This window comes from Rattus norvegicus, chromosome 19 (assembly GCF_021556685.1).
Source record: "Rattus norvegicus strain SHRSP/BbbUtx chromosome 19, alternate assembly SHRSP_T2T, whole genome shotgun sequence".
Classification (NCBI taxonomy): Eukaryota; Metazoa; Chordata; class Mammalia; order Rodentia; family Muridae; genus Rattus; species Rattus norvegicus.
In genome coordinates, this window is record NC_141552.1 from 60,611,136 (window position 1) to 60,628,194 (window position 17,059).

The 17,059-nt window shown below is 51.7% G+C and overlaps 1 protein-coding gene across 5 annotated transcripts in view; it reads left to right on the forward strand.

Annotated features, from left to right (window-relative positions):
- The window catches only part of Cmip (c-Maf-inducing protein), a 205,758-nt gene extending 193,505 nt beyond the window's left edge, over positions 1 to 12,253 (forward strand). For 4 of the 5 annotated variants that reach the window (XM_087594259.1, XM_087594258.1, XM_087594260.1 and 1 more), the window contains 7 exons: positions 3,003 to 3,119; positions 3,895 to 4,035; positions 4,601 to 4,648; positions 5,753 to 5,899; positions 6,458 to 6,563; positions 7,631 to 7,701; positions 10,079 to 12,253. In XM_087594259.1, the coding sequence (XP_087450385.1) occupies positions 3,003 to 3,119; positions 3,895 to 4,035; positions 4,601 to 4,648; positions 5,753 to 5,899; positions 6,458 to 6,563; positions 7,631 to 7,701; positions 10,079 to 10,132 (684 nt within the window). In that variant the 3' untranslated portion in view covers positions 10,133 to 12,253. 5 annotated transcript variants of the gene reach the window in all.
- Positions 12,254 to 17,059: the final 4,806 nt, after the last annotated feature.

Consider the following 17,059-nt stretch of genomic DNA (forward strand, 5'->3'; position numbering starts at 1 on the left):
TTAGTTAGGGTTTTACTGCTGTGAACAGACACCATGACCAAAGCAACTCTTACAAGTACAACATTTAACTGGGGCTGGCTTACAGGTTCAGAGGTTCAGTCCATTATCATCAAGGTGGGAACATGGCAGCATCCAGGCAGGCATGGTGCAGGAGGAGCTGAGAGTTCTACACCTTCGTCTGAAGGCTGCTAGCAGAAGACTGGCTTCCAGGCAGCTAGGATGAGGGTCCTAAAGCCCCCGCCTGCCGCAGTGACACACCTACCCCAAGAACACACCTCCGAATGGTGCCACTCCCCCATCCAAACGTACTCAAACCACTACAGAGAGTGTCACTGATTCCTGCTTACCTGGGCCAAGAGCCTGTCCCTGCTCTAGGAAGTGCAGAGAGAGGAGGTGACCTACCCAGGAGGAAACATAGAAAGCAAATATAGAGACAGGGCCTGTTTGGAGGGTGCTCTGCCCTGTATGGTCCCAGCCTTGTCTCTTGACAGTGTACGTGTGTGTGTACAAATCATTATCAGATGTGGTTGCCATGGTGACAGTCAATGCAAGGGACAGGTGCATCATGGCTCAAGGTACTCCAGACCCACCTGCTTGGCTCACAAAGAGAGGCTTGGGAGCCAGACTCAGGGTGCTCATCCCCACCTCAGATCAAAGTATTGAGGTCACTAAAACATCCACAGTGGCTTCTGGTACTTTCTTACCACAGAGCAGTGGTTCTCAACCTTCCTAATGCTGTGACCCTTTAATACAGTTCCTCATGTTGTGATGACCCCCCCAAAACCATAAATTTATTTCATTGCTACTTCGTAACTAGTTTTGCTGCTGTTATGAATTGTAGTGTAAATGTCTGGCGTGCAGGATATCTGATGTGACCCCTGTGAAGGGGTTGTAACCCACAGGGTGGGAACCATTGCTGGAGAGCTTTGTGTCCACTAAGTCTTGCGCTCAGCTCTTTCGAGGAATCCATGTAGCAGCCCTGCCACAGAGTCTCGCCTGGACCTAAGAGAGGCCCAGGGAAGTCTAGTGGCTTGCTTGACAAGACTTCTTTTTATTAAAAAGATGTATTTATTATGTATACAGCATTCTCCCTGCATGTATATCTGCGGGCCAGAAGAGGGCACCAGATCCCATTACAGGTGGTTGTGAGCCACCATGTGGTTGCTGGGATTTGAACTCAGGACCTCGGGAAGAGCAGTGCTCTTAACCTCTGAGCCATCTCTCCAGGCCTTGACAAGACTTCCTTACAAGCCCTTTGTAGACCAGATTACTGCCTAGAGGTAGTGGCTTCTTCTGTAGAAAAGAGACACAGAATTCTCTTTTCCCAGAACAGAAGGTCTACCCAAGTAACCAGGGACCTGGGACACTCTGTTTCCTGACATACCCAACCCCATTCACAGATCACACATTCTTCTGGGGTCATGTGATGTGGAGAAAATGCAGGCATCCGCGAGACCTGGCCCACAAGTCACTGCCCAGTGTTCCAGGAGTTGGCCTTGCATGCTAATTTACCTGCCTAGGCTCCAGCTTCCTCTTTGGTAAAACAAGACAGAGAGGCTTCTTCACCAGGGCACAGTAGCAACTGTGTGTAGAGACAGGCATGAGATACTCACTGAGCTACCCAGGGACTCCTGGACCCCAGCTTGGCTGAGGCTCTCTTTTTCTCTCCTAGGGACTCGTTTGCAGAGTAAACGGCTACCACCGTGAATTTGGCAGAGAGATCTGTGCAGTGATGATAGACTTGTTTTCTCAGACGCCACCTCAAGGGCCTTATTTTTAGCTACTTTTCCTTACGCATTTGCTCCAAACCCCTTGCCTGCTGCCCTAGACCTGCTTTCTGAGTGTCCTGTGTCCCTAGAAACACGCTCAACCGCCTGCTTGTGCCACGTCTTGCTTACCCCTCGCCTCTCTGGCTTCCTCTGACGTCACAGATTCACCATGGCAATGTGCGGGGTTTTCCTCCCCCAACCCCTTCATGTGGAGACTCGGTGTGAGAGAGAACTCAGGGAGTGAGCTCCTGCCAGGGTGATTTCGTTTGTACGCCAGAGTTGTTAATGATGGGGCAGAAGAATAGATAGACAGGGAAGGAAGCAGGCAGAGTCGATGGGGATGCAAGCGTGTTGTTTCCATGGAGACACATGGCAAGAAGTGGTCCTTGGATTAGGCTGTCTCTTCCTGACAGCCTTTGCTTTTACATGAAGTTGTAGGATGCTCCCGTGCTGTCACCTCTAAATACAACACACACACACACACACACACACACACACACACACACACACACACACACTCAGTCCCAGCATGTCTGAGATCTGAGGAGGGAGGAGGGTTTGCTGGGTGGGTGATCTTGCAAAACAATTTTTGGTTTGGTATCACAGAGAAAGCAGAGCGCAGAACAACCTAATCGCCATCTGAGTCAGGCCTCTTATCCCCCACCTAGCAAGGACTGCCTAGAAATTTCCACTCAGTACCCTTGATGCTAGGAATTTGCAGGACCTAATAAAGTATCCCCTGAAGGGAGCTGGGAAAAGGGGACTCCTTTTATTCACTGTAGTAGAATAGAGAGACTACGAGTGCTAACACCTTGTCTCCGAGCATCCCAGCATTCTGGTACACAGCTCTGCCTCTATCAGCACCACCCATCTCTGGAACACTCTATCCTCACCAGCTTTACCTCTGAACCCTTTAATGCTAATCCTCCGTTCCCAGGGACAACTCCAGCGGCCACTGTCTCGCCTGCCCGGGTGACTGTGCCATCCCAGTGTAGTCTCGTGTATGCCCTGTGTCACTCAACATGACATCCTCCGTCATTTTCCACAGGGGACGGTCTGCTCGCCACTGGAGACGAGGCAGTTGGCATAAGCAGGGAGGGTCCCTGTTTTCCTGGTTTCCACCTCTTCCTGCCCATCAGGGTGCAGGGGGGCGCCAGTGCTGAATGTCATAGCACTGTAGCGGTATCATGGCTGTCTGTCTGGATGCCTCACCTGAGTCTTCTTGCCTCCCAGGTGCATATCCTCATGGGCTCCTGTTACAAGACCAAAAAGTTTCTGCTCTCACTGGCTGAAAACAAACTGGGCCCCTGCATGCTCCTGGCACTGAGAGGGAACCAGACCATGGCAGAGGTAAGGCCCTGGTCCCCAGGTACCGTTGCATAGCATCCGTGTGAGGAGTAGGCAGTGTGGGCAAGGCAGATGTGGTTGTAGCCTTTTGAGTGTGTAGCTGCCCTTCTTGGGCTGCTGCTGGTTCGTTCTGGTTGGGATCTCCCATGTTGATCATAGCCATCTAGAAGTTTCTGTTCTGACTATCTAGTACTTTAGAGCAACTGTCTGCACATGGAGCCCATAACAGGTCAAGGGGTAGCCATGCTCTCCTTGACTGTTTTTGCTTGGGGTCTCCTAGAGTTATCATGGGGGTTGGAGCACATGGGGTCCTTCGCAAGGGCTGAGGCAGCCCCAGCCTCTCTCGGCTTTGTGTGGTTTGGGAGTCACTGCCCAAGTTTTCAAGAGCATGAGCCCAGGCGCCTCATGCCACTTCTAACTGTTCCTCCTCTGTCCTCTCTTCCCACTACTCCACAAAGCCCCACAACGCCACACACTCCCACGAGCTGCAGTCCCATGAGCAGTAGGGTTTTATAAAAGCTGTCAGAATAGGGGAGCAACACCTTGCCACACTCTACCCTCTGCAGAGCAGTCACCAAGCTGCCCACAAGTCAAGGGGGTGTGAACAGGGCTCCACCTTACAAGAAGTAACAGGCCCATTGGAAAAGCCCCTAAGTTTTCCTGGAGGTAGGATTGAGATATTAGCATGGGACCAAAGCAGAAAATGACAGACTTTGGAAACAGCATGTGCCAAGGTCCTGCGGCCGTTTCCTGACACACCCTCCATGACTCCCGGCAGATACTGTGTTTGATGCTGGAGTACAACATCATCGACAACAACGACACCCAGCTACAGATCATCTCCACGCTGGAGAGCACAGACGTGGGCAAGCGCATGTATGAACAGCTTTGCGACCGGCAGCGGGAGTTGAAGGAGCTGGTAAGTCCTCAACGGCCCGCCATGGCTCAGAGCGTGAGACAGCCCCTTCCGTGGGACTGCCGCTCCACACCCAGAGAGTTGGGGAGTGGTCCCTGTACTTCTCACATGACTCTAGATGGACACAGAGAAGTAAAGCAAGTAAGCTGAAGTCACACAGCCCACCTCCACTTTGGTGCAGGGACCCGTGTACGTCACTGTTGTACCTGGTCTAGCTGAGAGGCTGCCTCTGTATATGCATGCATACTTGGGCCCATGAGTACAGTCCTTTACCCTAGAACCACCCTTCCCTCTCCACTATGGCTCTGAGCTAAAGGTGTGGACAGTTCAGGTGTAACCAGCCTTACCAAAGTAGGTGCCACTTACCCCAAGAACTGCATGGGTGACATCGCCTCCCACCAGAGCATCTACACTTCCACCTCTGCCGGTGGAGCTTGGTGTCACATAGGCCATCAGCTGCCTGTGCTGCGGCCGCCATGGCATCTTCTGCCCAAGGAAGTAGCCGTGGCTTCATGAGGCTGGTGACAGAGTGGACGTGTGTCTCAACTGGCCTCATTTCTTTTTGCAGCAAAGGAAAGGCGGACCCACCAGGCTAACACTGCCCTCCAAGTCCACGGTGAGTAGGCTTTAGTCTGTGTGGGGTGGGGTGAGGTAGGGCGAGATGCACGGAGCAGGAAGGTGGACTGTCCAGCCGCTGGGATGAGGGATGACGGACAGGGGGAACACAAATGCCTACCATGGGACAGGGAGACCAGGCCAGGTTTGTAGGAGGTAAACGGACTGAAGGGGCAGGAACAAAAATCAGACTCAAGATGCTACGTGCTAAAGCTTTCTGTTGATACAGAGGCCGGGGCTGCAGCCGGCTGGTAGAGCACCCATTTAGCTAAATGTGTGAAACTCCATCTCCAATGCCTGAGAACAACAAAGACGGCTGGTTTCCTCAGCAAGGTTGCCTAGGGGTTGCTGGTAACCATGGTAACAGTAGCCAACGGGCACTAGACTGTTCAGTCTGTTTGATTCTTCACAACCCTGTACGGTCTGGTGTGCTCACCATTTTCCCATTTTTCTGAAGTCTTTGGGGATCTGATTTCCTGCTACCCCCCTGTCCTTGAGGCACGGCTACCCCCTCATGGACCAATGAAGCCTGCTCAGGCTCCAGCCACTACGTGTCCATCCCAGACAGCAGGAAGGAGGAAGTGGCAGGGAGCAGCCTGCCCTTCTCTTCCTTGGAGAGTCTTCCTAAGTTTGGTCAGGCTGGCCATAGTTAGCTGCAAAGAATTCTGGGAAATTGGCTGTAATTGAGGGAACTGCTAAAAGTCAAAGACAAGACCCTCACAGCCCAGGGCGTTCGGCATGTGAGGCTCTCTGCCAGCTTAGAGCTGAGGGTGGTGGCCGGCCATTCACATGGAAAACTGCTGGCAAGTGGGCCATATACACACACACACACACACACACACACACACACACACACACACAGGACACGCATGTGCATGTGCGAGCTCTGCTTGGGAGGGTGTCAGCCTTGGTTACAACCCGCCCGTGACTCAAAGCTGTGAGTCACATCACAGGCCGAGCCGTCACCCCCTACAGCTTCTGGGGACACGAAGCCCTCGGGGCAGTCAGAGACATTGTTGACTGCAGATAAGGCAGAGGGATGAGGCCCACCTCCTAGAGACCCCGGCCTGCCCTGAGCGTCATCCCACCCACCCACCCACTGCAGGACGCGGACCTGGCCCGCTTACTGAGCTCCGGCTCCTTTGGAAACCTGGAGAACCTCAGCTTGGCCTTCACCAACGTCACCAGTGCCTGCGCCGAGCACCTCATCAAACTGCCTTCTCTCAAGCAGCTCAACCTGTGGTCCACGCAGGTGCCCGCCCCACCCTGCCCTCTTCTACCCAGGGTCCAGGGGCCCAGCCACTTGCTCTACACATAGAACCTTAACCCACTGTCCCAGACAAGAGGGAGGTCGGTGGCTTGTGCCCATTTCCTAGTTGGGAACACTAAAGCCCAGGGCAGTTCCTGCACAGACTCCTGAGTTGGGAGACACAGGGCTGAGGGTTCACCTCAGCTCACCTTATGCCTCTCCAGCCTGCCATTGAGAGGAATACACATACCAATAGTCTCTTAGAGCCTGCCAGGTCCCAATCCCAGCTTCGTACATTGGCCTAGCTCTTGGATAGATGCAGGTTTCTCTATCTCTGGAAAAGACCCTTCAAGCACTGCCTTCAGGCATAGGAGCCTTAGGCCAGATACTCACAGAAACCCTCTCCTGGCCTATGTCCCTAGGTCTCTGTCAGAAACTAGATCTGAAACTCTGAAAAGAAGGCCATGGCTAGCCAGATCCCACAGCACTGCCCACTCCTGCCCCCAGCCTTAGGTCCCCTCCTCTAGACCCAGAGAAGCTAAGAACCCATGTACCCCACAGTTTGGAGACGCCGGCCTGCGGCTCCTGTCGGAACACCTCACTATGCTCCAGGTGCTGAACCTGTGTGAGACCCCAGTCACCGACGCGGGCTTGCTGGCCCTCAGCTGTGAGTACCGGGGTCTGCAGCAGGTGGGCTGACCCCAAGCTGGGCACCCTGGAAAGGGAGCAGTTCACTAATAACTCTTCTGTAGAGACCTGTTGCATGCTGGTACAGGCCAGGCACCGAGAACAAGCAGAGGGGTGTCCTCACCCTCAGGGAGCTAGAAGTCTGGAGGAAAGGGGGATGTTTGTGAGATTAGCCAGTGCCTTCCATCCAGCTACCACAAAACCACTTGCAAGGAAAGTTCTCTAGGGAACAACACACACACACACACTCCTACACCCCAACAACTTCAGCCTTGCTAGCTATGCAAGCACACCTCTGTGCTACTGGGTCCCCAGGCACTCCTGGATCTGTCTTGAGAAGCATTTAGTAACAGGGGCCTAAGGGAGAGACTGGAATGCTGGTTTCACAGAGCTGATCAAAGGGCGTCGAACCAGGGAATCTCCATGTTCCAATCTCCCTGTTTTCTAACCCAATAGCTTAGACACGAGGCCTCTGGCACAGCTGGGAAATGACCTAACAGACTTTTGGGAGACAGCATCCAGTGGGACAGTAGGCCTCAGAGATGGCTGTGCTGTGACATTGCAAGATTGTGGACTGGTTCCAGGAGGTGGGAGCTCTGAGATAGGAGAAGCGAGCGATACGGGGCAGGGGGGGGGGGGGGCTTCTAATCAACACTGCAGAATCCCCATGTGTCTGTCTGGTCCCCTCATCGTCTCAGCAGAAGCACTTGGATGTGTCTGCAGCAAACACCTCTTTGCTCCATAGTGAGCCCCAACTTGATGCTTGCTCTTGAGACCAAAAGTCAGAGCTGTGAGCCAGCAGTGCCAGGGAACATTCGAGATGCCCAGGCGGGCAGGACCAGATCCGAAAAGGGAGAGAAGGTCAGAGGTCAGGGACCAAGAAAAGACCCCAGAGCGTGAAGTGGGCTACATGTTGGTCATGATAGCTGAACCCACACCCATCACAGCTCCTTCACACATCCACACTGAGAGTTGGCCTAGGAGTCTCTGTCCTGCCCTATCTTAGATGTTGGCTCACTGTCTGTCTGTCTGTCTGTGCTTACCTAGCCATGAAGAGTCTTTGCAGTTTAAATATGAACAGCACCAAGCTCTCGGCTGACACCTATGAGGATCTGAAGGTAAGCCCCTCCCTGCTGGTTCCTTCCTTCGTTCCCCGCCCGCCACCCGTAGAGAGGCTTCTCCAGCACAAAGGCTGGCATACCAGAAGCAGACAGAGATAGGGAAGGGGAGGGGGGGGGAGTGGCATAATCAGCCTGGGGTTGACAATCTAGAAGTGAGACTGTCATGTCTATATGACTTGGAGAAACCAAGGACCATTCCTTCCAAACAGAGGCCACCTCATGTTGGATCCGAAGGATTAAGAAGCATGGGATGTCCAGGGGTGAGAGAGGGGCTTTATATGCAAAGGTTCTGAAGCAGAGAAGACAGGCAGACCCTGGCCTTAGCAAGCCTACCTGTAAAGTGAGGACAGGGGGCTGCATAGAAAGACTAGATTTTATCCAGTGCCAGAACAGCCCTGGGGACTCTTGGAGGGGTACCAAGTCCTAGTTGTAAGACCTCAGCTGTTGTCTGAAAGATGACCTGTGGGAGCAGGAGCCAGGGTAGAAGCAGGCCGTGTGTTCACTTGGCTGGGGCAGCGCCCCTTGCCCCCGGGTCCTGTCCTGGCAACTGGGCAGGGAGAGGAGAACTTAAGTGTGGCATCTGGCATGTGTCATCCATCAGAACACACGTGCTTCTTGGGGAGGTGGAAGCAGGGCCTTCGGCAGTCCTGTCTTGGGTCCCAGAGACAACCTAGCATCCCAGAAGCCACTGTCAGAGGGTCCCCATAACGCCTTGGTCGGGGTCCTTCTTCACCAGGATCTCCTAGTGGCCTTGCAGTTACTACGGACTGCTGTCTGGTCTTCCCATAGCTGGGCTTGCTCTCTGGTCCAGGCATGGACATAGCACCTGTTGAGCCCAGTGGTCAGACTTATGCCACTTCCGATGTCTCTGAGGACACCTGCCCTGTGTTCTGATAAACCCAGATGGTTCACTCTCTAGTCCAGCCCAGTCTTTCTGTACCAAACACCGTCCGCCATGATTTGTGACCAGAGAGGCCACTGAATCCCAAAAGGCACAGAACTTAGAGGGCAACAGTGGGAGAGTAGGGGCCCACACCCGTAGAGCTAGGCACATTGAAGATGTCTCTGCAAACCAGTGCTCGCAGCACTGGGTCAGGCCTGGAAGGAGTGTGGCCCCAGGACACACACACCTATATATCCGTGTGTTTCACAGACACTCTGTGCAGCACCTGAGCATAGCCATCAGGGTGTCCTGCGTGCAAATCCCCAGGAGCCACAGAGCCCCTGAAATCAGATAGGCGAGACTGCTTATGAGGAAAACTCACTCTTGCTTTCTGTTGAGAGAGAGAGAGAGAGAGAGAGAGAGAGAGAGAGAGAGAGAGAGAGAGAGAGAGAGAACACTAAGAAGACCAGATTTTGTGGGGCTGGAGTTACAAGTGATCGTGAACCATCTGACATGGGTGCTGGGACCCTAACTCAGGTCTCTAAGAGTAGCAATGGCTGACCTCTCTAGTTCCCACTATCTTTTAAAACAATTATTGCTTGTTCCCGGCGCGCGCGCGCGCGCGCGCGTGTGTGTGTGTGTGTGTGTGTGTGTGTGTGTGTGTGTGTGTGTGTGTACATGGAGATGCATGTGTATTGCTGAATGGTACTAGTGGGTGTGCAGGGATGATGTTGGGGAGGCAGGAAACCATTAATGAGTTAGAGGCCGATGTACAGTGAAAGAAGAAGACAACTGTTGAGAGAATAGTCTACCAGCAGGAACGAGGAGGAGGAGCTAAGAAGAATCTTACAAGTTGATTGGGCCATGGGGTAGGGCTCAGTTGGTGTGCACAAAGGCCTTTGTTCCATGCCCAGTACCATATAAACCCCATGAAGTAGGGCATACTCAGGCACTTGGAGCTGAAGACAGAAGGATTAGAAGTGAGGGGTCATCTTTAGCTCCTACCTGTTCGAGGCTAGCTCAGACGGGACCATGTTGCAGTTTAAGGGCAGAGGAACCTAAGGGAGGAGTGCAGGCTGGCTAGGTGTGTCCTGGTCCCTCACCCACTCTGACCATTCTGTGAAGGGACCTAGGAAGTATAGTCTATTTCATGACGTTCAGGGCTTTCTCAGAATGCTACGGTCGATCCTAAAGGCCACCTGGGAGCGAGATGGGACTCGGTTTAGCTGTGATCACCAGAAAACAAGCCGCTGGACGTCAGATGTGTAGTCCAGTCTCACACGGCAATTGTAATTGCATCTACTCTAGGGCTGGGGTTCCTGTAAACCACTTTCTCATGTCTCAGAGGCCGCCTGCCCTGCTCTCTGTGTAAGGTCACCAGCCCCTTCCAGGGCCCTGAGAGCCCACAACTTTACAGTAGAGAGAGTATGGGTTGGGTGGTCAGAGACATTGGCTGGTATTTGACCTGGTACCTTTTTTAATCCCCTGCAGGCCAAGCTTCCTAATCTAAAGGAGGTTGATGTTCGCTACACAGAAGCCTGGTGAAGCCCCCTGTGTGCACAGGATGGCGTCGCACAAAACAAAAACAAAAAAGAAACAAAACAAACAAAAAAAAATGACTCTTGACTAATAGCCGTAGAGCAGTGGGTCCCGGGGTGGTCCCAGCACCTGGCTGCGGGATAGATGGGGGAGTCTTGGGGGGGCCGAGGGAGGAAGGGTGGGGAAATCCTCAGCACGCCCAGACCCCCCGCCTAATTCTTAGAGCTTCATATTGGAACCTTTGACCTTGATCAAAAGCGGCCTTGGTGGCAACAAGAGGAGGAACAGCGGGCAGGCAGGGCAGGGAGGGGTGGGCGGGAATCCCTGTGTGGAGTTTCTTTGCCTTTGTTGTGTTATACCGTGGGGAGTGGGGAGGGAGCATTCATCCAGCCTGATGCTGTTGACTCGGGCCAGAAGGAGGAGTCTTCTTCCTGGAGGTGCACCGAGTGGAGATCTCACCCCTACCATTGGGGCAGGAATACCCAGTCACGTCACCCCATCGTCCTGTGTCCTCACCATCGCTATGCAAAGTGGTTCTTGTTGTACATAAGATTTAAATAACGCACCTATTTAAGAAACGTTGACAAATTGCGGGTCTGGGACCCGCTCTTATTTATGAAGTCTTTCACCGGCCCTCCCTCCTCACCTGCCCCCACTTGCCCGCTCTCCCTACCTTCCCCCACACACAACCCCCCCCCAGCCCCTGGCGTGTAGTACTGTCTGAACCAGTCAGCTGTCGGGTTAGTGCTTGTAGTTCAGGTTTTTAAAGGAAACAACAACAGGGAAAAAAAGACCTTTGGAAACTTAATTGCTTTTTTCTTACCAGTCTCTGTATGGTAATATTCTCCTGGTCAGTCAGTCTGCCCACTTGCTACTCTGTATTATTTCCAGATGTCTCCAGCTTCCTCGTGGGTGGGGATCAAGATGGGGGGGAGGGGCGGGGAGAGGAAGAAAGAGGTTCTCCGTATTGTAGCTCACACCTCCCCTTCTCTGCTTCTGTGACTCTGGAAGGGCCCTGACCTTCCCTCCCTGTATACCCCTGTAGGAGAGTTGGTCCTCCAAGGTCCTGCTGTCGTTCCTTACCCCCTTTTATGCTGTCCCTGTCCCCTACTGAGACTTGCAACCTGTGGCTTCCCCACCCTGTGGTTTTAACGCATGCCCCATGCCCACTTCTTTGCATGGTCTCTTGGGAGAGAAGAGCAGCTACGTCACCCAGCCAGCCTGACCCGACCCGACCGTCCACACCTCCCCTCCACCGACGTGGTCACTGCTGCGGCATCCCCTCCCCCTTGTGCCCGGAGGCAGACCAACCTCATTTCTTTTTACAAACAGTTGGCTTTTTCTTACCAAGCCCTCACTGTACAGAAACAGCCCTTTGACAGTTCTTTTGGGGATCCCCCCCCCTTTCCCTGACTCCAGCCCTTTTTATGTTAGTTTAGCACAAATCGTTCCCCTCCCTGGCACCTCCAAACCAGACCCACCAGTCGACGTTAATTGTTTTTTATCTATTTAATCTTATTCGATGGAGACCATGCTTCATTTGTTTTATACTTTGCCAGGTAGACTTTATTACCCACCCTGCCCCCAACTATGCCCTCATTTTTTTAAAAAAGGAAAAAAAAAAAAAAACACACCAAAAAAAAAAAAAAAGGAAAAAAAAAAAACAAAAACAGAGAGACTTCGGGTTCGAGTCTCAGTCTTAATTCCCCTTCCGTGGCAGGTTTTCTTCTGTGCGTGTGCCTGTGTGTGTGTGGAGTGAGTTCTGGTTTGTGTTTGTTTTTCTCTGTTGATTTCTGTTGTTGCTTCCTCCCGACCCCGAGACCCCGGTTCCGAACTTCACAGCACCCCGGTGCAGAGAGAAGCAGAAGCAGAAAAAAATATAAAATAAAATAAAAAAGTAAAAAAAAAAATTAAAAAGTTAAAAAAAAAAGGAAAAAAAAGGAAAAAATTTTAAAAAGGAAAAAAAAAAAAAACGAAGAACTAAGACATGCCACCCCCACCCCACCCCCACTCCCACCCCGCAATGTTGCTTTTCTTGATGGTTAATAATAAATACTGTCACGTAGCTGTGTACAAAGAGATGTGAAATACTTTCAGGCAAAAATAAACTGTAAGTGACTCATGAAAGTTGGCCTTGCTGTGTGGTTAGAGGGGGAGATGGAGGGGGGGGTCCCATGCAGCGGGCCAGGACGCACCTGAGGACTGGCTTCTCGCTCTGGGTGCTTGACCATGGCGCCTGAGCCTGTCACACAGGGCTGCCCTATTGAGTTCATTGTGGGACCTGAAAAAGCCGAGTCTCTGGCCAGCACCCTCACCCACTGTGACAGCCAAACCAACCTCTGAATTTCTATTGGAAACACCCAGGCCCCTGTTGAGGGGGTCGTAGTGGGCCCTAGCTCAGCACCTCAGCAGCCATTTGCTGCTTCCCGGGTGTGTCTCCTCGAGCTCACCAAGCATGATGGTACACACTGGTAACCCCAGCTCTTAAGCAGGAAGGCCTGGAGTTCAAGGCTAGTCTAGGCTACGCAGACCTATGACAGAGCTGGATCAAGATGGGAGAGTGTGCTTGGTACATTCGCATCATGAGGACCTGGATTTGGATTCCCCTCAACCACGTTCAAAGCCAGACACTATATAGTGTATGCACTTGGAATCCCAATACTTGGGATGAGGGAGACAGACTTGAGGAGTTTGCAGGCTGCCCAGCCTAGCTGAACCGGTAAGTTCCACGTTCCGAGACCCTGTTTCAAAAACGTGAGGGGCAGGGGGGGAGAAATGAGACTTGATGTTGTCCTTCAGTCCCCATGTGCGTACACATACACGTGTCAGGAATAATTTCCATCCTTTCCCAAACTGTTGGCCTTCTGTGGATGTCCCCACTCTCCTGAGGTTTCATATGCCCCTGTCTCTTCCCTCTGTCCTCCTAGATAACCCAATGTACTATGTGACTGCCCTAGTCGGTCCCAAGGCCTGACTCAAAAACTGGAGTATCCTGGCTGCCCCACACACAACTCCTCTCCTGGGTGGCCTCTTGTCCCATGAGTAGAAAGGCCAGGGGCTAGCCACCCAGCCAAGGCCACACAGCGTATGTGCTGTGGGGAAGAAGTTTGAGCTTCCATGGAAACGGGACACAATCAAAAGGTGCTCTCTCAAGAGCTGGACCGCCTCCACATCACAGTAGCCCACCATGGGCACACTGGGGCACGCCTGTGTGTGACGTTTCACGCGCTTCTTCTCAGTCTAGGCTGGGTGGGAGGAATGGATGGGCAAATTGTAAACTGCTCCGATAAGAGAGAGAAATCATGTTGCGATCAATCGGGGGAGCAGGTGAGAGGGAGTTGGGATCAGGTGAGAGGAAGAGCCCCTTCCAGGACAGTTTAAGAAATGCCACCCAAGAGCTGTGCTGTCACCAGTCCTGGTGGTGCCTGGCCACACTGGAAGGTCTGAGCCAGCTAGCTGGTTTTCAGCACCGATGGGAAGCGAAGCTAAGAAAACTTGGCCTTGGCAGGTGGAAGCTTGGAGTGGACGAGCTGCCTTTGCACGCTTGTCTGCTAAAAGCAAACCAGTAGGCACACTGTGGCCAGCAGCTCTGTCCCCTGGGCAGCTGTAGAACTGCGCTCACACATCCAACACGCAAGCGAGGTTTATAGCGCGTGACTTAACGGGAAAGCATGTCTGCCAGTGGTAAACGCCCGTGGGGGCAGATAGGCAGTAGGACCGGCCAAATGTCTGGCTAACTCAGGGTGCACACACACAATAGTATATTCACATACAGTTCTACAGAGCAAGAAAGCCATCCAATAGAGTGACATAAGTCACTGGGGAGAGAACATGCCAAGGGAAGGGAGCCAGGCACACCGGGACAGCAGTGCGGTTCACTTCCAGAGAGTTCTTGAGCAGGTGCAAGCCCTGTGTAATGACAGAGTGCTCCATGGTGTTATGGTGGAGAGGCTTGTTAAAGACAAGGAAGGGACAAGAGGAGATCTGAGGACTCTGCAGCCAGTCGGGTCTGTGTGATGTGGGCAGCTAGACACTGGAGACGCTGCCCACTGCAAATCAGTGTCATGTAACACGTCACGTAACAACTTTTTAAATTAGCATTGGAAGGAAGCAACCAAATGTGAGAGATGTAGCACAATAATTAAGCACTTGCTTAGGGTGTAGGAGACCCAGATAGATGATGGGATTTTTGGTCAAAAGGGAAAGAAGGAAGCCAGCACGGTGGCTCAGCAGGTAAAAGTGCTTGGTGTGACGTCTGAAGGTCTGAGTTCTATCCCTGGTACCTGTGTGGTAGATAGAACCAACTCCCACAGGTTGTCCTCTGACCTCCCTACCCATGCACATGGCATATCCACACATACAAATGAATAAAGTAATCGTTTAAGAAAAAGAAATACTGGGGTTGGGGATTTAGCTCAGTGGTAGAGCGCTTGCCTAGCAAGCGCAAGGTCCTGGGTTCGGTCCCCAGCTCCGAAAAATAGAAAAGAAAAAAAAGAAAAAAGAAAAGAAAAAAAAGAAAAAGAAATATTGAAATATCTATACCATAAGTGTACCTCCAAAACCAGGATGCTGAGGGAAAGAAGCCAGACACAAAAGCCCGGGTATGATGATTTCATTTATAGGAAATGTCCAGAATCAACAAGTACAGAGAACTGAGAAGCCCCCCGATGTTCATCAGGGTTTGGGTGAATGGAACGGACTGTCTGCTGATGGGTGCAGGGGTTCCTCTTGGGGATAGCAGGATTCTGGAGTTAGACACAGAGAAGTTTCGTTCATGGCTTGGTGCTGGCTCCATGTGCCACAGGAAAGTGCACTCTAAGGTTTACTAAGGGGCTGGAGAAACAGCTCAGCAGCTAAGGACATTTGCTGCTCTCACAGAAGACCAGAGCTTAATTCCTGGTATCCTGTTGTTTGGCTTGCAGTCCGCATTACTTCATTTCCAGGGGGAGGGGCTTATCGCCCCCTCCTGGTCCCCTGGGGTATTGCACTCATTTGCACATACACATATCCATACATTTAATTAAAAATAATTTGTAATGTTTATTGCTGTCACAGGTGTTTGCAGCTCAGTTAGGAAAAAAAAAAACACCAGCAGCAACAAATTGTGCATCAAGCATGTTGGTTTATACCTATAACTTCAACTGAGTCAGAATGGCCCTGAGTTCAAGACTTGGACATCCTGCTGAGTATCGAAGTTATTGACATGTTCCCCAACCCTAAATACAAAACAGCGCAGTTGATTGAGGGCAGAGGTTGAGAGGCAGTATTTGGGGGATTTTCTTTTGCATTTTAGTGTTGTCGTTTGAGACAGAGTCTTACAGGATCCTCCTGCATGACCTGGAAATCACTATGCAGACTAGGCTGGCCTTGAACCGGCAGCAATCCTCCTGCCTCGATCTCCTGGGTACTGAGATTACAGGTGTGCACCATCCTGTCCTGCCAAAGAGGAATATTTTAAGGAACAAGGCAAATGCTCTTCTCAACACCATCCTGATATCTATAGGAAGCCAGGTAGTCCTCGTAAAGTCACCTCTGAACTGGTGGGTCTTTAGTCTCTCTACTGCCACCTGCTGTGTAAAAGTCTCTTTGCAATGGACAACCTGTCTGGATGTTCACGGCGGGTGGGGTATGTGACTTTGGGTTACCTCTCAGAAAATTCTAGCTGTATTTGGATACCATCCTAAAACGGATGCTGGCTTTCTTCTCTGACCCCATTCTAATTTGGACGATGCTAGCTGAGAGGCAGTTGGCCTCTACAGCCTTGCTGTAGTCCAGCCATGAACTGTACTACGGTGCTGGTAGTTAGACCCACAGACTCTGAAGGCTCATAATCTGTATTTGAATGAGGTCCTTCCGTGAGCGATTTCTGTTTACCTTCCTTGGAGAAACCTCAACTGGGAGGTGCTGCAACCTTCGTGGGGTCAGCTATGAGATCAGCAAGGTTTGGAAGTCAAGAATTTGGGACCTGGATAGCAAAGTGTTGAACCTGGGTTTGGGTGAACGCATTGGTCCTTGGTCTGCGTAGGACAGACACAGGAGCTGCATGACCAGATGGTGTCCCTGAGACCATCCGAGGTAAAAAGAATGGCCCAGCTCCACACAGCAGGCCTGCCTCCCCTCATTTGTAAGGAGGAGAAGGGCTGAGGATCCAGAAAGAAGCTGGGAGGCCCTGGGGAATAGAATGTCCCCAATGTGGCCACTGCCTTCCATACACACCCTGGCTGCTGGGGAGCTCTTAGGTGGGGTGTGAGGTCACTGACCTCAAAGAGCATTCTGAGAGCACCAGCATGCTTGGGGGGTTCGGTCTCCCCTGGGGGCTCTGTAAGCAGAAGGAGAATAGAGGGGACACTTGTCACTTTAGGTGGTGACAGAAGAGCTGGGTAGGGTACAGTGTCGGGGCACCAAGAAGTTAAGGATTTCCCTAAGCCCAAAGCTAGATAGGGCTACATAGCAAGACTTTCAGAAGCACCTTTTCCAGTAATTTCATTTTGGGAAGCAAAAAGAAACAGGATAACTTGGGATAATTCTGAGACAATGGTCTCTTATGTAGCCCAGAGTGGCTTTGAACTCAAGATGTTCCTGCCTCGGTGTTCTAGTATGCTGATGTGCTCCTCCGCCTTGGTTATGGTTTTATTACTGTGAAGAAACACCATAACCAAGGCAACTCTTTTTAAAAGATTTATTTATTTATTTGTATTTTATGTACATTTGGTATTTCGCCTGCATTCATCTATGGAACAGGCGTTACAGACAGTTGTGAGCTGCCATATGGTTGCTGTGAATTGAACCTGGGTCCTCTGGAAGAGCAGCACGTGAACCCAACCACTGAGCCATCTCCCCAACCCCTCAAGGCAACTCTCATAAAGTAAAACATTTCCTTGGGGCTGGCTCACTGGTTCTGAAGTCCAGTCCATTATCATCATGGTGGGAAGA